The following is a 26,123-nucleotide window of genomic DNA, read 5'->3' as shown; positions in this document are numbered from 1 at the left end:
CCGGGACATAAGCCTGTCCTCTCACCGGGACATAAGCCTGTCCTCTCACCGGGACATAAGCATGTCCTCTCACCGGGACATAAGCCTGTCCTCTCACCGGGACATAAGCCTGTCCTCTCACCGGGACATAAACCTGTCCTCTCACCGGGACATAAGCCTGTCCTCTCACCGGGACATAAGCATGTCCTCTAACCGGGACATAAGCCTGTCCTCTCACCGGGACATAAGCCTGTCCTCTCACCGGGACATAAACCTGTCCTCTCACCGGGACATAAGCCTGTCCTCTCACCGGGACATAAGCCTGTCCTCTCACCGGGACATAAGCCTGTCCTCTCACCGGGACATAAGCCTGTCCTCTCACCGGGACATAAGCATGTCCTCTCACCGGGACATAAACCTGTCCTCTCACCGGGACATAAGCCTGTCCTCTCACCGGGACATAAGCCTGTCCTCTCACCGGGACATAAGCCTGTCCTCTCACCGGGACATAAACCTGTCCTCTCACCGGGACATAAGCCTGTCCTCTCACCGGGACATAAGCCTGTCCTCTCACCGGGACATAAGCCTGTCCTCTCACCGGGACATAAACCTGTCCTCTCACCGGGACATAAGCCTGTCCTCTCACCGGGACATAAGCATGTCCTCTCACCGGGACATAAGCCTGTCCTCTCACCGGGACATAAGCATGTCCTCTCACCGGGACATAAACCTGTCCTCTCACCGGGACATAAGCATGTCCTCTCACCGGGACATAAGCCTGTCCTCTCACCGGGACATAAGCCTGTCCTCTCACCGGGACATAAGCCTGTCCTCTCACCGGGACATAAGCCTGTCCTCTCACCGGGACATAAGCATGTCCTCTCACCAGGACATAAACCTGTCCTCTCACTGGGACATAAGCCTGTCCTCTCACCGGGACATAAGCATGTCCTCTCACCGGGACATAAGCATGTCTCGCTTGGATCTTCATGTTTGCAGCAGTGGTTTTGCTTGTTGTTATCGTAGTTTAATGCATGGTTTTCAAACGTGTTCAATGATCCTAGAGTTGTGTTGCTGAACAACTAACTTGTATTAAACTAACTCACTCGTCTCTCTCTGCAGGTCCATCTCAGAATCCTGCCGGGCCGCCTCAGCATCCAGGGGTCGGTTATGGAATGAATCACCAGCCGGCCTACAATGCAATGCAAGCCAAAGCACCTGCGCCCCCCCTCTCTGGACTGTACCCCTCGGGGCAGTACCCCCCTGCTAGCTCATACCAACATGGTCCGCCCCCCTCCTCTTATCCAGGCCCGACCCTGATGCCCAGACCCCCTCTAGGAGCTCCGGTATCTCACACCCCTCCCCAGTCCGTCAGTCCGATCCCTGGTCCCAGACTACCCCCCGCACATGGAACACCCCCCCCTCCGGCTGTGTCCTCCAGCAGCTACTACCCAAATACCCAGCATCCTCAGCAGCAGCCGCCGCCCATGGCGCCATCATGGCAATACAACTCGGCGCCCCCTTCTATGAACGCGCCGGTGCCGGGCCCAGCGACCAATCACGTGAACCCGCCCGCCAGCATGACGGCACCACAAGCTGCAGCGTACACCTCAACACCGCCCGTGTCTTACAGCGCTCAACCCAACCATGTGGGGGTCCCCCCGGGCCAGCAGCACCATGTGGGGGTCCCCCCGGGCCAGCAGCACCATGTGGGGGTCCCCCCGGGCCAGCAGCGCGGCTACACGCACCCAGGTACAGAACCCTTCATTCCTGGTCATGTGCTGACGAGGTCAAGACGCACAAACAGGAAGTGTTGTGTAGATTGTGTCGTGTCAGGAGAAAGATCTGTGTCGTCTGAGGCCACTTTACATTTTTGATAAGCAAAACTAAATGGTAACTTATTCTGACTGTATAAGTTATTTTTACTACAAGTAGTTAGATCTAGTATAGATCTAGTAAAGATCTAGTATAGATCTAGTATAGATCTAGTAAAGATCTAGTAAAGATCTAGTATAGATCTAGTATAGATCTAGTATAGATCTAGTAAAGATCTAGTATAGATCTAGTATAGATCTAGTAAAGATCTAGTATAGATCTAGTATAGATCTAGTATAGATCTAGTAAAGATCTAGTAAAGATCTAGTAAAGATCTAGTAAAGATCTAGTAAAGATCTAGTAAAGATCTAGTAAAGATCTAGTATAGATCTAGTATAGATCTAGTAAAGATCTAGTAAAGATCTAGTAAAGATCTAGTATAGATCTAGTAAAGATCTAGTATAGATCTTGTAAAGATCTAGTAAAGATCTAGTAAAGATCTAGTATAGATCTAGTAAAGATCTAGTAAAGATCAGTGTCTAGACTTGAACAGTGTGTCGTGTTGGGATGTGAAGAACCGTCTCAGTGCTGCTGGTTTCATCTCTTTATCTGCAAAGAAACCATGACCTGTGATCTGCTGATATGTTGGCGCTGGACTTTGACCTCTGCCCTCTGAATCACGGCTGATTGTTGCCACTGGATTTCTTCCAGGCACTCGTTCACTGAATAAGTCCAAAGTTCAACACACCTTGTTGAGAAGGAAACACATGAAGTCATTTAGACTTGATTGTCTTCACCCGAATATCTGTTTGTACTTGAACTTTGATCTTATTTCTAACTTGGGCTTTAAACTGGAAAATCGTCGCACTTTTTATCAACGAATTTGAAATGTACGTAAAATTATAGTTTGGCCAAAAACTCCCATTTAGCTCAGTTTCTAATCATCGTCACGTCGACTAATGTTTCGGAATATTTTCAGAGTAATGCGCTAAAACCCTTGTCTTCCAGGCACTGCACCCCCACCAGTGAACCCCATGGTTCCTCAGACTTATCAGCCGGTCAGAGGTCCATATGGACCCCCACCTCCTGGTCCACCACCCACCATGAAACCCACAGCGCCTCCTACTGGAGCGCCTCTAGCGAACGCCACCCCTCCGCCTGGTAAGACTTCAACACAACATCTCTAATGAGACCCTAAAGTCCTTCAACATGAACGTTCCATCAGAGCTTCTGCACAAAAGTTAAAAACCAGAGAATAGGTTTAGCACCTATTCTCTGGTTTTTAACTTTCGTTTCAACATAATTATGAATTATAAGGTGTAATAATGAAGGCTTTTAATTCATGCCTCCCTTATAATCAACCAACTCTTTCTTTCACTACGTTTTCAAGTCGTGATTGAAGGCTGTGTTCTGGTGCTTCATTGATCCGACAGTAACACATTACAGCTGCATGTTTATGGCCGTCAGCTCTTCACTTGCAAACACTGACCAGCCTCGTCTGTTTCTCTCCTCTGACCTCCACATGCCAGGTCAGTGCGGGGCAGCTGTCGACACACTGTCCCCCACTGAACCCCACGTCCAGGAGGGGGATGTTGAATGTCCAGGTGTGGTTTGATCCGTCACTAGCTGTGGGTGTAGTAGTGCCTTCATGTGTTCATCATGTTCACTCCATGTGTTCATCATGTTCACTCCATGTGTTCATCATGTTCACTCCATGTGTTCATCATGTTCACTCCATGTGTTCATCATGTTCACTCCATGTGTTCATCATGTTCACTCCATGTGTTCATCATGTTCCATCCATGTGTTCATCATGTTCACTCCATGTGTTCATCATGTTCCATCCATGTGTTCATCATGTTCACTCCATGTGTTCATCATGTTCCATGTGTTCATCATGTTCACTCCATGTGTTCATCATGTTCACTCCATGTGTTCATCATGTTCACTCCATGTGTTCATCATGTTCCATCCATGTGTTCATCATGTTCACTCCATGTGTTCATCATGTTCCATGTGTTCATCATGTTCACTCCATGTGTTCATCATGTTCACTCCATGTGTTCATCATGTTCCATCCATGTGTTCATCATGTTCACTCCATGTGTTTATCATGTTCTATCCATGTGTTCATCATGTTCACTCCATGTGTTCATCATGTTCACTCCATGTGTTCATCATGTTCCATCCATGTGTTCATCATGTTCACTCCATGTGTTCATCATGTTCACTCCATGTGTTCATCATGTTCACTCCATGTGTTCATCATGTTCACTCCATGTGTTCATCATGTTCCATCCATGTGTTCATCATGTTCACTCCATGTGTTCATCATGTTCCATGTGTTCATCATGTTCACTCCATGTGTTCATCATGTTCCATCCATGTGTTCATCATGTTCCATCCATGTGTTCATCATGTTCCATGTGTTCATCATGTTCACTCCATGTGTTCATCATGTTCACTCCATGTGTTCATCATGTTCCATGTGTTCATCATGTTCACTCCATGTGTTCATCATGTTCACTCCATGTGTTCATCATGTTCCATCCATGTGTTCATCATGTTCACTCCATGTGTTCATCATGTTCCATGTGTTCATCATGTTCACTCCATGTGTTCATCATGTTCACTCCATGTGTTCATCATGTTCCATCCATGTGTTCATCATGTTCACTCCATGTGTTCATCATGTTCCATGTGTTCATCATGTTCACTCCATGTGTTCATCATGTTCACTCCATGTGTTCATCATGTTCCATGTGTTCATCATGTTCACTCCATGTGTTCATCATGTTCACTCCATGTGTTCATCATGTTCACTCCATGTGTTCATCATGTTCACTCCATGTGTTCATCATGTTCACTCCATGTGTTCATCATGTTCACTCCATGTGTTCATCATGTTCACTCCATGTGTTCACCATGTTCCATCCATGTGTTCATCATGTTCCATCCATGTGTTCATCATGTTCCATCCATGTGTTCATCATGTTCCATCCATGTGTTCATCATGTTCCATCCATGTGTTCATCATGTTCACTCCATGTGTTCATCATGTTCCATCCATGTGTTCATCATGTTCACTCCATGTGTTCATCATGTTCCATCCATGTGTTCATCATGTTCCATCCATGTGTTCATCATGTTCCATCCATGTGTTCATCATGTTCCATCCATGTGTTCATCATGTTCCATCCATGTGTTCATCATGTTCCATCCATGTGTTCATCATGTTCCATCCATGTGTTCATCATGTTCACTCCATGTGTTCATCATGTTCCATCCATGTGTTCATCATGTTCCATCCATGTGTTCATCATGTTCCATCCATGTGTTCATCATGTTCCATCCATGTGTTCATCATGTTCCATCCATGTGTTCATCATGTTCCATCCATGTGTTCATCATGTTCCATCCATGTGTTCATCATGTTCCATCCATGTGTTCATCATGTTCCATCCATGTGTTCATCATGTTCACTCCATGTGTTCATCATGTTCACTCCATGTGTTCATCATGTTCACTCCATGTGTTCATCATGTTCCATCCATGTGTTCATCATGTTCCATCCATGTGTTCATCATGTTTCATCCATGTGTTCATCATGTTCACTCCATGTGTTCATCATGTTCACTCCATGTGTTCATCATGTTCCATCCATGTGTTCATCATGTTCCATCCATGTGTTCATCATGTTCCATCCATGTGTTCATCATGTTCACTCCATGTGTTCATCATGTTCCATCCATGTGTTCATCATGTTCCATCCATGTGTTCATCATGTTCCATCCATGTGTTCATCATGTTCCATCCATGTGTTCATCATGTTCCATCCATGTGTTCATCATGTTCCATCCATGTGTTCATCATGTTCACTCCATGTGTTCATCATGTTCACTCCATGTGTTCATCATGTTCCATCCATGTGTTCATCATGTTCCATCCATGTGTTCATCATGTTCCATCCATGTGTTCATCATGTTCCATCCATGTGTTCATCATGTTCCATCCATGTGTTCATCATGTTCACTCCATGTATTCATCATGTTCACTCCATGTGTTCATCATGTTCCATCCATGTGTTCATCATGTTCCATCCATGTGTTCATCATGTTCCATCCATGTGTTCATCATGTTCCATTCATGTGTTCATCATGTTCCATTCATGTGTTCATCATGTTCCATCCATGTGTTCATCATGTTCACTCCATGTGTTCATCATGTTCACTCCATGTGTTCATCATGTTCACTCCATGTGTTCATCATGTTCCATCCATGTGTTCATCATGTTCCATCCATGTGTTCATCATGTTCACTCCATGTGTTCATCATGTTACATGTGTTCATCATGTTCACTCCATGTGTTCATCATGTTCCATCCATGTGTTCATCATGTTCACTCCATGTGTTCATCATGTTACATGTGTTCATCATGTTCACTCCATGTGTTCATCATGTTACATGTGTTCATCATGTTCACTCCATGTGTTCACCATCTAGCAACACGTGCTCTTCATCTCTTTGGACTACATCCATGTCCAGTAGTTTTCCAGGACCTGAACTCTTTATTTTCATGTCACATCTAAGCACTGATTGTAGATCTGCTCCTCAACGTGTGAGAGCTGATGGTTGATGTCCACGATGCTTCTGAGCTCATGTCCACAGACACTCTTTAAATGTTGGTGGATCATCTCTCGTCTCCATCTGTGAAGACTCTTTCTCGACGTGCATGAATGTTTCACTCCTCGTTCATATCTGACGTCACGTGTCGTCCTCCGTGTCTTCTGGATCTCCAGAGGTTCTCATCCAGAGCGTGGAGGAGTTTGTTCATTGTGTTTGTTCTTCAACAGGAGCCGCTGGCAACAGTTCTCAGATCAGCTATAACCACGTTGACAGTAAGACGGGTACGTTCATGTCTCACTGACCACTGTTGTCTGACCAGGTGTTTGGAAGTTCATGTTCCTCGTCTGTGGAACAACTTGACATGCAAATGTGATTCAAATCCACCAGCTGGCGTCGAGTGACTTCAGCTGCGTGACCTTGAACCCTGGAAACGATGTTTTTACGTCACAAGAACACGTCTTCGTGTCGAACCACATCATTAGCATTTACAAAATAAATATAAACGAAGGGCTTTCTTTTCAGTTGTGCGAGTTGAACCTCAAATCCTAATATTTAAGGTCAACCCTGGACTACATGTCCTTGAGATCATCTCTGGTTAAACTGAGACAATGAATGAAAAGTCTAATTTTAATTGTGGTTTGTCTTCTACTGACTTCTGCTCTGTTGTTCCAAACATTAACATCAACTCAGTTCTTAAACTTAAACGGTTCTTCTCTCTGCTCTCGTCTCCAAACATCTGTTGTTTTAACGGACCTTCTTATGAACAGAATCTTTTCTGTTACCTCACCAGGCCCACCTCAGCCTGGACCACCTGGTCGGCATTTGGGGCACTACCCCTCTCTACCCCCCGGGTACCAGCAAAGCCAGGCCCCCCCCGGTGGTCCCGTGCAGCCTCCGATGCAGGGCGGCTCCCAGCAGTTCCCTCAGGGCCCTCAGGTCTACCAGCAGGTCGGAGCGACTCCTGTCTTCCTGCAGGGATTGGACTTTAAAATACTGTCGACCCTCTTTCCAGCCGTCGAGAGGTCCGGGACCCTCACAGTTGAGTCCGTCTCTGGCTGCCATGAGTCTCCAGTCCAGCACCCCAGAAGCCCTCAGGGTGGTCAACCTGCTACAGGAGAGGAACATCCTGCCTCCGAGCTCCATCCCACCACCAACGCCCTGCCTGCCTCAAGACCTGCAGAAGATCAACTGCCATCCAGAGTAAGAGTCACGTGACCCGCCGTGATGTCATCATGGTAGCTTGACTCCAGCGTGGATTCGTTTGTGTCTCCAGGGTTTTCCGAAGTACACTGACCAGCATCCCGCAGACCCAGTCTCTGCTCAACAAAGCCAAGATGCCTCTGGGTCTACTTCTCCATCCCTTTAAGGACCTCTCGGTACGAAACGTGGCTTCAAAGCTCAAGTCAATCACTGGAAAACATTTCAAGATGTTTATGTCAGTTGTTTCCACCAACTCTCCACCCCTCGGTTCCTCAACCTAGACGCCAACACGAGGAGAACGTTTAGAAGGAATGATTAGTTTGGAGATGTAGGTTCAGAACCACAGAAGGTTCCCTGATGTAGGTTCTGAACCACAGAAGGTTCCCTGATGTAGGTTCTGAACCACAGAAGGTTCCCTGATGTAGGTTCTGAACCACAGAAGGTTCCCTGATGTAGGTTCTGAACCACAGAAGGTTCCCTGATGTAGGTTCTGAACCACAGAAGGTTCCCTGATGTAGGTTCAGAACCACAGAAGGTTCCCACAGAAGGTTCCCTGATGTAGGTTCTGAACCACAGAAGGTTCCCTGATGTAGGTTCAGAACCACAGAAGGTTCCCTGATGTAGGTTCTGAACCACAGAAGGTTCCCTGATGTAGGTTCTGAACCACAGAAGGTTCCCTGATGTAGGTTCAGAACCACAGAAGGTTCTCTGATGTAGGTTCAGAACCACAGAAGGTTCCCTGATGTAGGTTCTGAACCACAGAAGGTTCCCTGATGTAGGTTCTGAACCACAGAAGGTTCCCTGATGTAGGTTCAGAACCACAGAAGGTTCCCTGATGTAGGTTCAGAACCACAGAAGGTTCCCTGATGTAGGTTCTGAACCACAGAAGGTTCCCTGATGTAGGTTCAGAACCACAGAAGGTTCCCTGATGTAGGTTCAGAACCACAGAAGGTTCCCTGATGTAGGTTCTGAACCAAACAAACTGTCAGTTCCAGGTTTATATATATATATATATATATATATATATATATATAAATTTCCCTAGAAATCTGTGAAGAGCATTTTTTAATAAAACTTAATAATATTTCAATAATAATTCAATACAAAAGATGTTCTGCAAAGAATGTTTGGCATTAAAGTTCTCATCTAATCTAAGACTCAGGAGCAGAACATGATGTTGAGATGAAACTCTTCATCCAGCAGAACATGGACTAACAAGTCTGTTCTCTTCAGTGATTAAGGTTTGTTTAAACTTAGGTTAAAATCCTTCAAATCTAGCAAATTAGACATTTTTTCAAAGAAATGCAGCGACGGAGCAAAAGGGCTTCAAAGAACCTTCAGAGCACTGACTCTTCCTGGAGGTTCTGACATGTGTTCTCCTGCAGCAACTTCCTGTGGTGGCGTCCAGCACCATCGTCCGGTGTCGCTCCTGTAGAACCTACATCAACCCCTTCGTGTCCTTCCTGGACCAGAGGAGGTGGAAATGTAACTTGTGTTTCCGGGTCAACGATGGTGAGTTTGAAACGAGAGGTTCATTCATGGACTCGCTGTAGTAAGAGGTCCTCTGCTCTCTCAGTCCCGGAGGAGTTCATGTACAACCCGGTCAGCAGGTCGTACGGGGAGCCGCACAAAAGACCCGAAGTCCAGAACGCCACCATCGAGTTCATCGCTCCTTCAGAGTACATGGTGCGTCTCCTTCGCTCGCGCCGTCAAGCGTCGCTAACGTGTCGCTAACGTGTCGCTAACGTGTCGCTAACGTGTCGCTAACGTGTCGCTAACGTGTCGTCGCCTCCACAGCTGAGGCCGCCGCAGCCCGCCGTCTATCTCTTCCTGCTGGACGTGTCCCACAACGCCGTGGAGACGGGCTACCTGGACGTGTTCTGCCAGTCCATGCTGGACAACATCAACGCGTACGAGTGTTGGTGAGAAGGTGTGTCTGCAGGCGTGTGACCTTCTGTGGTGCGTTCAGGCTTCCTGGAGACTCGCGGACCAAAGTGGGCTTCATCACCTTCGACAGCACCATCCACTTCTACAACCTCCAGGAGGGTCTCTCTCAGCCGCAGATGCTCATCGTGTCGGACATCGAAGGTGAAGGTTCCAGACGTTACTCTGCCGTCCTTCGTGGTCTTCATGTTTGTGCTCCACAGACGTGTTTCTACCCACACCAGACAGCCTTCTCGTGAACCTCAACGAATGCAAAGAGGTGAGGAACTTTGACCTTTCGTTTGGATCCTGGTCTCTGACCTCTTCTCCCTCCAGCTCGTGCAGGACCTCCTCAAGAGTCTACCGACACTATTCCAGAAGACCATGGAGACCCAGTCCGCCCTCGGCTCCGCCCTGCAAGCTGCGTTCAAACTCTTGTCGCCCACTGGGGGGCGCATGTCCGTGTTCCAGACCCAGCTGCCTAACCTGGGGGTCGGCGCGCTGCAGTCCAGGGAGGACCCCAACCAGCGGGCGTCTGCCAAGGCGAGTCCAGGACGATTGTGTCTGATCTGATGTGTAACTTGAGTGTGTTTGGATCCAGGACATCCAGCACTTGTCTCCAGCCACAGACTTCTACAAGAAGCTGGCTCTGGACTGCTCCGGACAACAGGTCGCTGTGGACCTGTTCCTGCTGAGCTCCCAGTACTGTGACCTGGCGTCTCTCGGTGAGTCTCACGACGACTCCATGTTTTAGAATACAGTTGACCTTCGAGCCAGAGTCAGATTGAACCTGTTGGTCTGTGGCTCCCTCTAGTGTTGGATCATGGTAATGTTGCTTCTGTTGGTTCTCGTCGCTGCATTTCTAGGATTTGAAAAACAAAATCTCTCAGTGCTTCAGACATTATGGTAACGAGTGCAAACGCCGTCTCTGAGCCACTGGTTCTCGATCAGTTGTGTTGCTACGGCTCTGCTTGTCCAGTCAAAGGTCATCGTCAAGCGAACGTTAAAATAAAATCTGGTGTCACAGAAGATTTGATTAAACAAAATATGTTTTTTAACTTCATCAATGTGTCTTTGAGACAAACAAAGACATCAAGGACGAGTGATTCTTAAAGAGAGTGAACACACTCTTGAGTGATTCTTAAAGAGAGTGAACACACACTTGAGTGATTCTTAAAGAGAGTGAACACACACTTGAGTGATACTTAAAGAGAGTGAACACACACTTGAGTGATACTTAAAGAGAGTGAACACACACTTGAGTGATACTTGAAGAGAGTGAACACACACTTGAGTGATACTTAAAGAGAGTGAACACACACTTGAGTGATACTTAAAGAGAGTGAACACACACTTGAGTGATACTTGAAGAGAGTGAACACACACTTGAGTGATACTTAAAGAGAGTGAACACACTCTTGAGTGATTCTTAAAGAGAGTGAACACACTCTTGAGTGATTCTTAAAGAGAGTGAACACACTCTTGAGTGATACTTAAAGAGAGTGAACACACACTTGAGTGATTCTTAAAGAGAGTGAACACACTCTTGAGTGATTCTTAAAGAGAGTGAACACACTCTTGAGTGATACTTAAAGAGAGTGAACACACACTTGAGTGATTCTTAAAGAGAGTGAACACACACTTGAGTGATACTTAAAGAGAGTGAACACACACTTGAGTGATACTTGAAGAGAGTGAACACACACTTGAGTGATACTTAAAGAGAGTGAACACACTCTTGAGTGATTCTTAAAGAGAGTGAACACACTCTTGAGTGATACTTAAAGAGAGTGAACACACACTTGAGTGATTTTTAAAGAGAGTGAACACACACTTGAGTGATTCTTAAAGAGAGTGAACACACTCTTGAGTGATTCTTAAAGAGAGTGAACACACACTTGAGGGATTCTTAAAGAGAGTGAACACACTCTTGAGTGATTCTTAGAGAGAGTGAACACACACTTGAGTGATACTTAAAGAGAGTGAACACACACTTGAGTGATTCTTAGAGAGAGTGAACACACACTTGAGTGATACTTAAAGAGAGTGAACACACACTTGAGTGATACTTAAAGAGAGTGAACACACACTTGAGTGATTCTTAAAGAGAGTGAAAACACACTTGAGTGATACTTGAAGAGAGTGAACACACACTTGAGTGATTCTTAGAGAGAGTGAACACACACTTGAGTGATACTTAAAGAGAGTGAACACACACTTGAGTGATACTTAAAGAGAGTGAACACACACTTGAGTGATACTTAAAGAGAGTGAACACACACTTGAGTGATTCTTAGAGAGAGTGAACACACACTTGAGTGATACTTAAAGAGAGTGAACACACTCTTGAGTGATTCTTAAAGAGAGTGAACACACACTTGAGTGATTCTTAAAGAGAGTGAACACACACTTGAGTGATACTTAAAGAGAGTGAACACACACTTGAGTGATACTTAAAGAGAGTGAACACACACTTGAGTGATTCTTGAAGAGAGTGAACACACACTTGAGTGATACTTAAAGAGAGTGAACACACACTTGAGTGATACTTAAAGAGAGTGAACACACACTTGAGTGATTCTTAAAGAGAGTGAACACACACTTGAGTGATACTTAAAGAGAGTGAACACACACTTGAGTGATACTTGAAGAGAGTGAACACACACTTGAGTGATTCTTAAAGAGAGTGAACACACTCTTGAGTGATACTTAAAGAGAGTGAACACACACTTGAGTGATACTTAAAGAGAGTGAACACACACTTGAGTGATACTTAAAGAGAGTGAACACACACTTGAGTGATACTTAAAGAGAGTGAACACACACTTGAGTGATTCTTAAAGAGAGTGAACACACACTTGAGTGATTCTTAAAGAGAGTGAACACACACTTGAGTGATACTTAAAGAGAGTGAACACACCCTTGAGTGATTCTTAAAGAGAGTGAACACACTCTTGAGTGATACTTAAAGAGAGTGAACACACTCTTGAGTGATTCTTAAAGAGAGTGAACACACACTTGAGTGATACTTAAAGAGAGTGAACACACACTTGAGTGATACTTAAAGAGAGTGAACACACACTTGAGTGATACTTGAAGAGAGTGAACACACACTTGAGTGATTCTTAAAGAGAGTGAACACACACTTGAGTGATACTTAAAGAGAGTGAACACACACTTGAGTGATTCTTAAAGAGAGTGAACACACACTTGAGTGATACTTAAAGAGAGTGAACACACACTTGAGTGATTCTTAAAGAGAGTGAACACACACTTGAGTGATACTTAAAGAGAGTGAACACACACTTGAGTGATACTTAAAGAGAGTGAACACACACTTGAGTGATACTTAAAGAGAGTGAACACACACTTGAGTGATTCTTAAAGAGAGTGAACACACACTTGAGTGATACTTAAAGAGAGTGAACACACTCTTGAGTGATACTTGAAGAGAGTGAACACACTCTTGAGTGATACTTAAAGAGAGTGAACACACACTTGAGTGATACTTAAAGAGAGTGAACACACTCTTGAGTGATTCTTAAAGAGAGTGAACACACACTTGAGTGATACTTAAAGAGAGTGAACACACTCTTGAGTGATACTTAAAGAGAGTGAACACACACTTGAGTGATACTTGAAGAGAGTGAACACACACTTGAGTGATTCTTAAAGAGAGTGAACACACACTTGAGTGATACTTAAAGAGAGTGAACACACTCTTGAGTGATACTTAAAGAGAGTGAACACACACTTGAGTGATTCTTAAAGAGAGTGAACACACACTTGAGTGATACTTAAAGAGAGTGAACACACTCTTGAGTGATACTTGAAGAGAGTGAACACACACTTGAGTGATTCTTAAAGAGAGTGAACACACTCTTGAGTGATTCTTAAAGAGAGTGAACACACACTTGAGTGATACTTAAAGAGAGTGAACACACTCTTGAGTGATACTTGAAGAGAGTGAACACACTCTTGAGTGATACTTAAAGAGAGTGAACACACACTTGAGTGATTCTTAAAGAGAGTGAACACACACATCAACTCTTGATGATCACTTCCTGCTCTGGTCCTCCCAGGATGCATCTCTCGATACTCTGCTGGCAGCGTCCACTACTTCCCCTCGTATCACCACCAACACAACCCTGCTCAGGTGGAGAGGTTCCAGAAGGACCTGAAGAGATACCTGAGCAGAAAGATCGGCTTCGAGGCTGTGATGAGGATACGATGCACCAAAGGTGAGAAGAACGTTTGTGCTTGAACTGGAGTGTGTTTTATTTTGGAGTGTGTTTTATTTTGGAGTGTGTCTTATTTTGGAGTGCGTGCGTGTGTGTGCGTGTGTGTGTGTGCGTGTGTGTGTGTGTGTGTATGTGTGTGTGTGTGTGTGTATGTGTGTGTGTGTGTGTATGTGTGTGTGTGTGTGTATGTGTGTGTGTGTGTGCGCACATAAATGATCAATCGCATTAAGTCGGCTTCATTAATTAATAGAACAACATAAATGCAAGTATAAAGTCAGAACTTCTCCTTAAAGAATCTTCTTTGATGAACTGAAAATAGTTTGATTATAAGTTTGAAACAAAGATTTCAAGTGGAAAAAAAGAGTGTTGTCTGGATGATGATGAAGATGACGATGATGATGATGATGATGAAGATGAAGAAGATGGTGATGATGAAGATGAAGAAGATGGTGATGATGATGATGATAATGATGGTGACGACGATGACGATGATGATGATGAAGATGAAGAAGATGGTGATGATGAAGATGACGATGATGGTGAAGATGATGGTGAAGATGAAGATGATGAAGATGATGATGAAGATGATGATGACGATGATGATGACGATGATGACAATGAAGATGATGACAATGAAGATGAAGATGATGAAGATGATGGTGACAATGAAGATGAAGATGAAGATGAAGAGGATGAGGATGAGGATGAGGATGAGGATGAGGATGAAGATGAGGATGAGGATGAAGATTAAGGAGATGGTTTGATGTCTCTCCAGGTCTCTCCATCCACACGTTCCACGGGAACTTCTTCGTGAGGTCCACTGATCTCCTGTCGCTGCCGAACGTGAACCCAGACTCAGGCTTCGCCGTTCAAATGTCCATCGAGGAGAACCTGGACGACATGCAGGTGGTCTCGTTCCAGGCCGCTCTGCTCTACACGTCCAGCAAAGGTTGGTGACGACAGATGTTCTGTGGACCAGACTGACGGATGTGTTCCAGGAGAGAGAAGGATCCGCGTCCACACGCTGTGTCTGCCTGTCGTCAGCTCGCTGTCCGACGTGTTCGCTGGAGCCGACGTGCACGCTATCACTGGACTGCTGGCCTGCATGGGTGAGTACCTGCTGCACTACTACACACTACTACACCAATGTGTGTGTCACTGCTACACACTACTACACAAATGTGTGTGTCACTGCTACACACTACTACACAACCTGTTTGTGTGTCACTGCGACACTTGTATCAACTACTACACAGCCCATGTTTCAATTCAATTCAATTTTATTTCTGATAAGTGTCTTATCATAAAAAAGTTATCTCAAGACACTATACAGTTGAAATAAGACTACAGTTGATTAAGGAAAAATAGATCCAGCAATTGAACAAAGAGCAAGAAACAAAACACTGTACAGTGAGCAATGGAGAGGAAAAACTTCCTTTTAGAAGCAGAAACCTCGAGCGGAACCAGACTCATTGTTGACGGCCTGCCGCTTTGACCGGCTGGGAGGAAGGATGGGGGGGTAGACAGATGGATAAGGAGAGGAGTGAGGGAGGATATAGTGAGAGAAAAGAGGAGAGTGTAGGAGGGTCCATGGGGGTGTTGGAGAGAACTCGGGGTCTTGGCGGGCCCAAGCCGTGGCAGGAACCCGCGGGAGACCAGGATCCGGCAGGCGAGATAACCACCAGAGCCGACCCCAAACACCAGCGAGAAGGCGGACCACCAGCGAGAAGGCGGACCACCACCGGGGGCGTGAGAGGGCGAGCACAGGCGAGGACGACCGAGGAAGCAAAGAGGGGGAGGCACCAGGCGCAGGCACGAAGGCAGAGGGGCAGCCAGAAAAACCAGTCAGGGGATAGAGCCCCGGGGCCAGGCCGGGCCACGGAAGACCCCCAGACCGTCAGGCCGCCACCAAGTCCATAGCAGGGGACCGAGCCAAGGAGATAGGGATCCACCACAGCAGCGGCGGCGGAGCCCCCCCCAATACCCTGCGGACACGGCCAGTAGCCGGGTCGAGTGCCACCGCATGAGCCCGGGGGAACAATGGCCAGGCACCGGCTCAGGTCCTCCGGTGAGAGTCCCCCGGGTCACAGGGGGGCCACTCTTGTGCGGGCAGGGCGGGGGTAATGGGGCTGCAGCCGTCCGGGAACGGCCCCCCCCAATCTTCAAACTGTAGACCGTCCCCAACAGCCACAGCCCACCTCCCCCATGTCATGAGGGAAGTTGGGGGGCCAGCAGTATTTCATGGGCGGTCCACGGTCTCTAAGGTGCAAAGTCCCCGCCCATCACACGTACTGACCCCCAGCCCCCGCCCCCACCCACCATGCAGCACCCAGGGGGACAGCATCACTTGCATGGGCGGTACATGGTCTCTACGGTAACATGGGTCCGCCCAATGCCTCCGCCGTCCCCCCAACATGGCCCCGCCCAGTGTGGCCCCCCCCCCCCCACCCGGGAAACCCCCGAAAGACCGACCAACCCGGCCACGCACCCCCAGGACCAAGGGCGACAGACTCCCCGACCACAGCACATGCCACACAGGGCGGGTAGAGGACCACAGCCACCGCTCCAGCAGACACCCACCCCAAGACTGGCCCCCACAGCCCCCCACCACAGCCCCCCAGGTGAAGACATCGGGGCCGGATGGCCATCCAGAACACCCGGCCAGCCCCAGCCCCACCCATAACGGTTCACCCGCCAACCCCGTCAGCCGGACCAGCAACCCCCCAGCCCCAGCACCGCCCCCAACGCAACCCCTTGTCCACCGCCCCAACCACCCTCGCCAGCACCAACCCCCGCACACCACCAAAGACCCCCCGGAAGCGGACCACCCCCACGCCGGCACACAGGGCCATCACGGCACCAGCGGTCACCACCACCAGTTATAACAGCTAAAGATAAACAGTCAAGTTAGTTATAGGCTTTATCGAAAAGTAAGGTTTTAAGATTGTTTTTAAACATAGAGAGGGTGTCTGCCCTCCGGACTGAAGCCGGTAGTTTGTTCCACAGCAGAGGGGCTTGATAACTGAAGGCCCTGGCTCCGAATCTACATTTAGAGATTTGTGGTATAACTAATAGATCAGAGTTTAAGGATCGTAAGGTCCTTGAGGGTTGGTAAGTTTGGATTAAATCTTTAATGTATGTTGGTGCTAGACCATGTAAGGCTTTATAGGTTAGCAGAAGGAATTTTAAATTGTATTCTAAATTCTACAGGAAGCCAATGTAGGGAAGACAGTACAGGGGAAATGTGTTTGCGCCTCTTAGTCTTAGTCAGGACACGAGCTGCAGAGTTCTGAATGAGCTGAAGAGTTCTGAGAGATTTTTTAGAACATCCTGAGAGAAGAGAGTTACAATAGTCCAGCCTGGAGGTTACAAAAGCATGGATTAGCTTCTCAGCAGCATCTAAAGGAAGGAAGTGCCTGATTTTTGAAATGTTACGAAGGTGGAAGTAAGCAGTCCGTGAGATTTGTTTTATGTGTGAGTTAAATGATCCTCGTCAAAGCATACACCCAGATTCTTTACAGTGGTGCTAGTAGCAGGAGCAAGTCCATTTTGTAAAGCTAGATCATTAGTTAATGATTGTCTGAGATGTTGCGAACCAACTAGTAAAACCTCAGTCTTTTCCGAGTTCAGTAGGAGGAAGTTTTTGGTCATCCATGACTTGATATCTGTAATACAGGACTGTAGTTGTGTTAGCTGATTTCTTTCATCTGGCTTCATGGACAAGTAAAGTTGGGTGTCATCAGCATAACAGTGAAAGTTTATAGAGTGTCTTCTAATCAAGTCCCCTAGTGGGAGCATATAGATTGTGAATAGTATTGGACCAAGAACAGAACCTTGTGGGACACCATAGCTGACCTTAGTGTGTGTCGATGAGAGATGGTTGACATGTACATAGTGCGTTCTGTTAGGGGTTTTTGTGTTTCCATGAACCGACCCCTCCCCAGCCTCGTACGTGGTGATGGAATGAAGGACAGACACATGGATGAGTTTAAGAAAAATGCTCGTTTAGTGAATTATGCAAAAGTCAGAGACAAACTTACGTGAACACGGGCGCTAGCAAGCAGAGAGATCTATCGCAGACGTCTTCGAATGCCAGAACGCAAAGATCAGACAAAATGGTGGATCTTTATAGTAGAATATTCAGGTTAACGCCTCTAGTCAAATGTGAATGTAGGATTGGTCAGTAAGTGTAAACATTTGATTCTAAGATGGCCGGTCGCACGTGATCGTAGTGGAAATTTACCAAAAGTTGTTGTTTTCAAGAATCTGTTCCCAGCGACTTGTGTCCTTCAGAGTGAATTCTCAAACAGGTGTCCAGACGTCCTGGAATCTGGGATTGTTTAATCTTTCTGTGTGTGCAAGGCTTTGTGACCTCGGCCTTTGAGTTGTGAACCTGAGTTTAGTTTAAGTGAATGCAATGCAAGAATAGGAATATTTAATATGAATTAAATATGTAAGATTATCAGTTAATCAAGTGACTATTTGAAATGTGTGTTAAATCTAGATGATTGATTACAGTAAAGTTGTCATTTCCTTACAGTTCTATCCGACAGGTAAGATTTAAACCAGTTAAGAGCAGTTCCACGAATGCCTTTATGGTTTTCTAGCCTCTGTAGAAGGATTTGGTGGTCGACAGTGTCAAATGCAGCACTGAGATCTAGAAGAACAAGAACTGAAACATGGCCCTGATCGGAGGCCATCAGTAGGTCGTTACTTACTTTTACCAGGGTGGTCTCTGTGCTGTGGTGTTCCCTAAAACCAGACTGAAACACCTCAAATTGATCATTGTCCTGGAGATAATCACAGAGCTGACTTGTTACCACTTTCTCCAGAAGTTTTGAAATGAAGACTAGATTAGAGATAGGCCTATAGTTAGTGAGGACCTCTGGATCGAGAGTGGGTTTTTTAAGCAGAGGTTTAATTACTGCAACTTTAAAAATCTGAGGCACATAGCCTGATGTTATTGACAAGTTAATAATGTCAAGTATGAAAGTGCTAAGTAAGGGGAACAGTTCTTTAAGTAGCCATGTGGGAATAGGATTGAGAAGACATGTTGTGGACTTTGAGGAGGAAACAACCTGGGACAGCTGTCAAGGACTCACAGGTAGAAAGGAGTCAAAATATGTATCAGTCATAGTGTCTGTGTCCGGTGAGGCTGCACTGGTTGTATTAGAAGAATCTAGGAGGTCTTGAATCTTTCCTCTAATAGTTACAATTTTTTCATTAAAAAAGTTCATGAAGTCACTGCTACTGAGATGAGAAGGGATGGACTGCTCAATGGACTGATGGCTCCGTGTCAGCCTGGCTACAGTACTGAATAAGAACTTGGGGTTATTCTTATTTGCTTCTATAAGTGATGAGTAGTAGCTGGCTCTGGCTTTCCGAAGAGATGCCTTGTATATTTTTAACTTATGCCGTATATTTTTAACTTATCCTGCCAGTCCTCCTCCCCTGTTGGTGCTGGCTTCTTTTTTGTCTCCAAAAAGGACACGTCTCTTCGTCCTTGTATCGACTTCAGGGGACTCAACAACATTACGATCAAGAACAAGTATGCCCTGCCCCTCATCAGTTCCGCATTCGAGCCACTGCAGGGCGCTACAGTCTTCTCGAAATTGGACCTACGCAATACTGGTGCGCATCCGTGAAAGGGATGAGTGGAAGACTGCTTTTAACACCCCCCTCAGCCATTTTGAATACCTGGTCATGCCCTTCGGTCTCTCTAATTCCCCTGCTGTGTTCCAGAACCTCGTAAATGACGTCCTCCGGGACTTTCTCAACCGCTCAGTTTTTGTCTATCTGGACGACGTACTTATTTTTTCTCGGAACCAGGAGGAGCACTGCCAGCACGTCCGACAAGTTCTTCAGCGGCTGTTGGAGAACAAACTGTATGTAAAGGCCGAGAAGTGCGAGTTTAGTGTCACCTCTGTATCCTTCCTTGGGTTCATCATAGCGAGCGGACAAGTGAGGACCTGCCCCGAGAAGGCCTGTGCCGTGACAGACTGGCCCATCCCCAATTCCCGCAAGAAACTGCAGCAGTTTCTGGGGTTTGCAAACTTCTACCGGAGGTTCATCCGGAACTACAGCAGTCTTACCTCTCCTGCCCTCCCATTTGCCTGGTCACCCGAGGCGGAGACTGCCTTCTCGGATCTAAAAAGACTTTTCTCGTCTGCCCCCATTCTCATCCAACCTGACCCCTCCAGGCAATTCATCATGGAGGTCGATGCGTCTGACACGGGGGTGGGGGCAGTCCTGTCCCAGCGCTCTGCCTCTGACGAGAAGATTCACCCCTGCGCATTTTTATCTTGGCGGCTGGCACCTGCTGAGCGCAACTATGATGTGGGTAACAGAGAGCTGTTGGCTGTGAAATTGTTGGAGGAATGGCGCCACTGGCTTGAGGGGGCTGAACAACCGTTCGTGGTTTGGACCGACCACAAGAACTTGTCCTATATCCAGGCAGCGAAGCGCCTTACTTCCCGCCAAGCCCGATGGTCCCTGTTTTTTGGGAGTTTTAATTTCACCCTCACTTACCGTCCGGGTTCCCGTAACGTCAAGCCTGACGCCCTCTCTCGTCAGTTCAACCCTGAGGACGCACCGGCTTCCCCTGACACTATCCTCTCTCCTTCCTGCCTCAGGATCGCTGCCGTCACCAGGGGGATCGAGTCCCTCATCCGGGAGGCCCAAGTCACCGAACCGGATCCGGTAACGGTCCTCCTAACCGTCTCTTCGTCCCCAGTGCGGTTCGCTCCAAAGTTCTGGTGTGGGTCCACACATCGCGCTTTGCCTGTCACCCTGGCGTGGTCCGCACCCTGTCCCTCCTGAAGAGGTACTCTTGGTGGCCAGCGATGGACGCTGACACTCGGGCACTTTGTTGTGTGGCTGCGCGCAACCCCTCTGCATGGAGCGACCATCTCTGGATCATCTTGGATTGAGTATGCCCACAATTCCATGTCCTGTGCGGCCACCGGCATGTCCCCATTCGAATGTTCCCTGGGGTACCAGCCACCCTTGTTTGCCGCCGAGGAGGAGGACATCTCCGTCCCCTCGGTTCAACACCATCTCCGCCGTTGCCGCAAGATGTGGAGGGTCGCACGCTCCGCTCTGCTGCGCTCTGCCGAGCAGAACCGGCGCATTGCCGACCGTCACCGGGCTCCCGCTCCTGCCTACGGGTGGGCCAACAGGTGTGGCTGTCCTCAAAGGATCTCCCCTTAAAGACTGGCTCCAAGAAGCTAACCCCTCGTTTTGTTGGTCCTTTCCCCATTGTTTCAATCGTCAACCCCTCAGCTGTCACACTCAAGCTGCCTCCAGCCATGCGCGTACACCCCACCTTCCATGTCTCTCGCCTTAAGCCAGTCTCCATCAGCTCTCTGTCCCTTAAATATAGCGAAGCTCCATAACACAGGACCGTCTTTCCCGGAGCTATTGACCTGTAGAGCTGCCGGCAAAGAGCGAGTCCTTTCGATCGTAAAAGTTTATATCTTTGTTTGACTTGAAGCGGCAAATAAACGACCCCGTACACTCTGCACTTTGACCTTTTCTCTCCATAAAGCAAAGTATTAAGACCCGGTGTAGGTACAATTTCGGTCCCCCCTACAATATCGGTCCCCCCACTTCCTACGTGATGACGTCACACGCGTCATATGCGAACGTCTCTTTAAAATTTTTTTTATGGGTTAAAAAAACGTCAACAGAACGTTTACATGATACTTTTAACCACACATAAAACATTTATATTGACAAAAAGACGATCTTCGTCAACATAATCACTTTCCGTTCTTTCATTTCCTGGTCTGACGACACACGTGACTTTGAGACCAACGGAAGGGTCCGCGCTACATGTGACGAAGCCGCTGATTGGCTGAAGCTGTTTTACTAATAATAAAGCACAACTGTATAATGAAATAAAAATCATTCGAGTTCCGAAATAATTTGCTTTTCAAAAAAAAAAAAAAGTTAGAATATTCCCCTTGTAATAACTTGTCTGTAGTTCGGATCATAAACACCTCAGTAATTATTTAGGTTTCGATTTTTTTTTAATCAATTAAATCAATTATTAAATGTACATATGCCCACTTTATTTAACGAGTCATTTTTTTTAATTGTCATATTTGTATAATGTATGCACTACAAAAAAAAATCGTGTTTTTTTAACACTACTGGCAATAAACATTTTCTAATTTTCATACTATTGAGATTTGTTGTCATATTATTGAAAAACGGTTGTTTATTTTGCAGTTGCCAAAGGAGATCCTCTCAGAAATCCTCCTTGAGGTTATCCTACCGGTGGGAGATGGTGCATACCTTACATTGAGCCTGGTGTGCACCACTTTCAGAGACACCATTTCTGCAGATTTCTTCAGAATACGGGCACATTTTCAGTGGCTTGATAGTAAGTACAACATGCATGTATTCACAAATCCTATCCAACTCCTTTTTCTTACGACTTTTCTTTTTTACATATTTCCTGAGGCATTAATACCTGGAGCACAAATTCTGCATCCTTTAGAAAAGAGTTCTACAGGATGTACACAATCGACTCCTGCAGAGGGTGTGGCCTGGAATTCAAAAACAGTTTACCAGGTAAACGTGTTCGTAAGGTCATTCTTTGAACATAAAAATGGATAACCTTTATATTCATTTCCATAGGTTACACTGGGACCGGAAAAAGGGGAGATCTGCAGGCCTTTTACTCAGAAGGTTCCGAATACTGCAGTCATTTTTGCAGTCTAATGCCATAGGCAAAAGTAAGTTGTTTTTAGATTTTCATAGTGTAGAGTAGTTGCACTCCCTACCATGTATCTCTGCTTTCACTGTTATTTTCCTATAGGCACACATCCAGTCTCCATTGTCCATTCTGGTAAGGTGGCTTTTTTCCAATTGTTCCCGAGTTGGAGGATTCAGGTGAGTATTGTGTCTGAACATTGGCTTCCTGTAGAACATATGTGTCAAACTCAAGGCCCGCGGGCCAAATGTGGCCCGCCATGTGATTTTATGTGGCCCGCCTGCCTTACCTTGACCAACAAGGAAAAAAAAACAAAAAAAAAAAAAAAAAAAACTTGTCCGACAAACCAATCCAACAACAGACAAAATGGTTTTCCTTATTGTATTCGCGCTGCTTGCGTTCCCTTCTCTGACTCTGCCTCGGTCAGGTTTTCACAAGCGCAGGCACACACGCACGCACGCAATCTACGGCGCAGCAGCGCTGTGGCGGTGCGCTGCAGGCGGGTCGGGTTCTCATTGCCCAGCCTGCAAAGCGGGGGGCGATGGGCCATACAGTCTGTCGGTCAGTCTGTCTGTCTGGCTCGAATCAACAACATCAGCCCACCAGAGATTGTCATCCACGCTATGTGTTTGCATTATAGCGCCGCTGCTTTGGGAAAACCGGCCGCGAGCCTTTGATGTGAGCAGCGCGCGCTCTCATCGCGACACACACACGCACACACACACGCACACACACACGCACACACACACACACAGAGTCCCTGGCCTGTCAATCGCTCCCTGTCACATGACCGATTTCAGCAAGAAAAAGTGTCGCACAAGTTGCTGCTGGCTTGTAAAGAAACCTACATTTACCCACAATGCATGCCTACCGGTATTATTTTTCCCACGATTTAGGCATCCGCCACTAGGCTGCAGCGTCATCAAATCAATGCGAACAGGTGGAATTGAAAAATATAAATACATACTAGCAAAATGTCCAAGAGGAGAAAGGTTGATAAGGAGGGAAGGCTATTTCAAGAAAGGTGGGAAGGCGAATATATGTTTGTGCTGCAAGGAGAAAGGCCTGTATGTCTTTTATGTTATGAGGCAGTGTCGGTTGTCAAAGAATACAATTTACGCCGGCATTTTGACACCAAACATGGAGCTAAGTATGCCACATTTACTCATGAAGAAAAAAAAAAAATTGCAGAAGAATTAAAAGGAAAACTGCAAGCACAGCAAAATGTTTTCACGAAAGCCACAGCTAAAAATAATGCAGCAGTGAAAGCTAGCTTTATTGTGGCTGAACACATCGCCCAATGTTCAAAGCCTTTTTCAGAGGGAGAGTTTTTGAAGCGGTGCATGGTGAAAGTGTGTGAGCAAGTGTGTCCCGACCAGGTACAGGCTTTTAAAAATGTCAGTTTATCAAGAAACACCATCGCGGACCGAGTTAAGGTAATAGCAGGAAATCTTTCAACACAGCTGGCCGACGAGACACGCAGCTACATAGCTTTTTCATTAGCTGTTGATGAAAGCACAGATATCACGGATACAGCGCAGTTATCAATTTTTATCAGAGGCGTGAAGTCGGACCTCACTGTCACTGAGGAGCTGTTGGATGTGGCTGCTTTGCATGGGACCACAACAGGACAGGACATTTTTGATGCGGTGGAGAAGTCCATGAGTAAAAATGTATTGCCCTGGGAAAAGTTGGTGGGATTAACTACAGACGGTGCACCCGCAATGTGTGGAGGAAACAGGGGCTTAGTTGGAATAATGAAGGGGAAAATGCAAGAAATTAACTGTCACACACCTCTGATTACATATCATTGCATTATCCATCAAGAAGCTTTGTGTGGGAAGGTGCTGGGGATGGATGGCATAGTGACCACGGTCATGAAAACAGTGAACTTCATTCGCGCTCGTGGCCTGAATCATCGTCAGTTCCAGCTGTTTTTGCAGGAGATGGACTCGGAGCATGGAGATGTGCCGTACCATACAGAAGTTCGGTGGCTGAGTAGGAGCAAAGTCCTCAAAAGATTTTTTGAGCTCAGGGAAGAAATTGCTGTTTTCATGCAGCGTAAAGGAAAACCCTTGCCTGAACTGTCAGGTGATCAGTGGCTGTGTGACTTTGCTATGTTGTGTGACATAACCCAGCATCTCGCCGAACTGAATCAGAAGCTGCAGGGACGCAAACAAGTCATCACAAAGATGTCCGACACGATCACGGCTTTCCAGCGTAAACTGGACCTATGGATGTGCCAAGTGAAACACAATGATCTTGGTAACTTTCCTGTTAGTCAGAGAAATCTCGGGCTCATTTCCCCACACTTTTTCATGTGCTGAGTTGGCCTCCAAACTGAGCCTGATAAGGAATGAGTTTGATCGGCGCTTCTCTGACTTACGAGCACAGCACACTGGCTTTGCCCTCTTTACCAGTCCTTTCACCACTGACATCGGCACTGCACCCCGGCACCTTCAGATGGAGTTGATTGATCTGCAAAGCGACAGTGGCCTGAAAGCAAAGTTCCAGGATGCTGCAATCCAGGACTTTTACCGTCTGCTGCCCCCTGCTTTGATGCCACAGCTTCGACTTCATGCTGCCCGTGTTCTTTCAATGTTTGGGAGCACCTACCTGTGCAAACAGTTGTTTTCATAATGAATGTAAACAAAAACAAGCACAGATCTCGCATCACTGATGACAACCTCCATTCTGTTCTACGGATTGCCTCAGCACAGGACCTAAAATCAGACATTGACACACTGGTAACGGGAACACGGTGTCAGACATCTGGTCAGAAGACATAGGTAAGCATTTTTAAAAACCCAATTAGAATATAATAAAATGTAATGTAACCAAGAAGAAGAATAGTTAAACTGTGTGAAATTTAATGATTGTGCTTGTTATTTTCAGACCATGACCAATGGATGGTGGAGAGGGGATCCACTTGTTCAGGATCTACTCATCCACAAGAATTGAATTGTTCTTGTTCTTGTTCTTGTTATAAAGACTCACCAATCTGATTTTCCTGCAATTGATTTATTTTTTCTCTGCTTGAGGTGACAAGTGTGATGATACATGTGCATCAACAGGAAAAGTTGCTTGTCAGACTGTTTCAACTTGTTAGTCTTGAGCTGTATGTTTTGACTTATTTTTATGTGTAGCAATGTATTTAGTGCACCACATGCAAGGCTGTGTGCAGCCATTTTTATTTTATTGTAAAATGCTACATCACATATGTTGTTAGCAGCTCACAATTGTTGGTTTTACAGTAGTTATGCCCCCTCTCAAGTAATACATTCAAAGTCATTTAACATTAAGGAGTAGTTACATTTAGTTTACATTAGCTTACATTTAGTTACATTTATAAGATACATCTGGCCCTTTGAGGGCAGCCATTATGATGATGCGGCCCCTGGTGAAAACCAGTTTGACACCCCTGCTGTAGAATTTAGAATATAATTTAAAATTCTTCTCTTAACCTTTAAGAGCTCTGTATATCCTTCCTTTTCTGCATTACATTCATCACCTGTGCAGTTTAAACACCTTTTTATTTCTCTCCTGGAGCCCCAGGACCTCCAGAGCTGCTGCTGATCCAGGATCTCCAAGATGCCATCAGATCCAGAGTTCTCTCCAGC

At 46.2% G+C, this 26,123-nt stretch overlaps 1 protein-coding gene and 1 pseudogene across 1 annotated transcript; both read left to right on the top strand.

The window, feature by feature from the left end:
• Window positions 1–1,101: 1,101 nt before the first annotated feature.
• LOC148057964 (uncharacterized) lies at window positions 1,102–20,603 on the top strand (the record flags this gene model as incomplete). The annotated part of the gene is given in 18 exon segments (XM_087782673.1): window positions 1,102–1,731; window positions 2,803–2,955; window positions 3,324–3,398; window positions 6,648–6,701; window positions 7,211–7,368; window positions 7,433–7,620; window positions 7,694–7,796; window positions 9,006–9,132; window positions 9,197–9,306; window positions 9,418–9,530; window positions 9,590–9,708; window positions 9,768–9,823; window positions 9,880–10,086; window positions 10,145–10,268; window positions 13,626–13,784; window positions 14,560–14,733; window positions 14,783–15,022; window positions 19,354–20,603. Coding segments are annotated over 18 exon segments (4,040 nt in total), but the record flags the coding sequence as incomplete, so codon positions are not given.
• A 2,649-nt stretch (window positions 20,604–23,252) lies between these two features.
• Window positions 23,253–25,908, top strand: LOC148057963 (general transcription factor II-I repeat domain-containing protein 2B pseudogene; annotated as a pseudogene).
• Window positions 25,909–26,123: the final 215 nt, after the last annotated feature.

The sequence above is a fragment of the Callionymus lyra genome, unplaced genomic scaffold (assembly GCF_982586985.1).
Source record: "Callionymus lyra unplaced genomic scaffold, fCalLyr1.hap1.1 HAP1_SCAFFOLD_252, whole genome shotgun sequence".
NCBI classification, from domain to species: Eukaryota; Metazoa; Chordata; class Actinopteri; order Syngnathiformes; family Callionymidae; genus Callionymus; species Callionymus lyra.
Note: the sequence above shows the minus strand (reverse complement) of the source record. Positions and strands in the feature narration are given on the sequence as shown.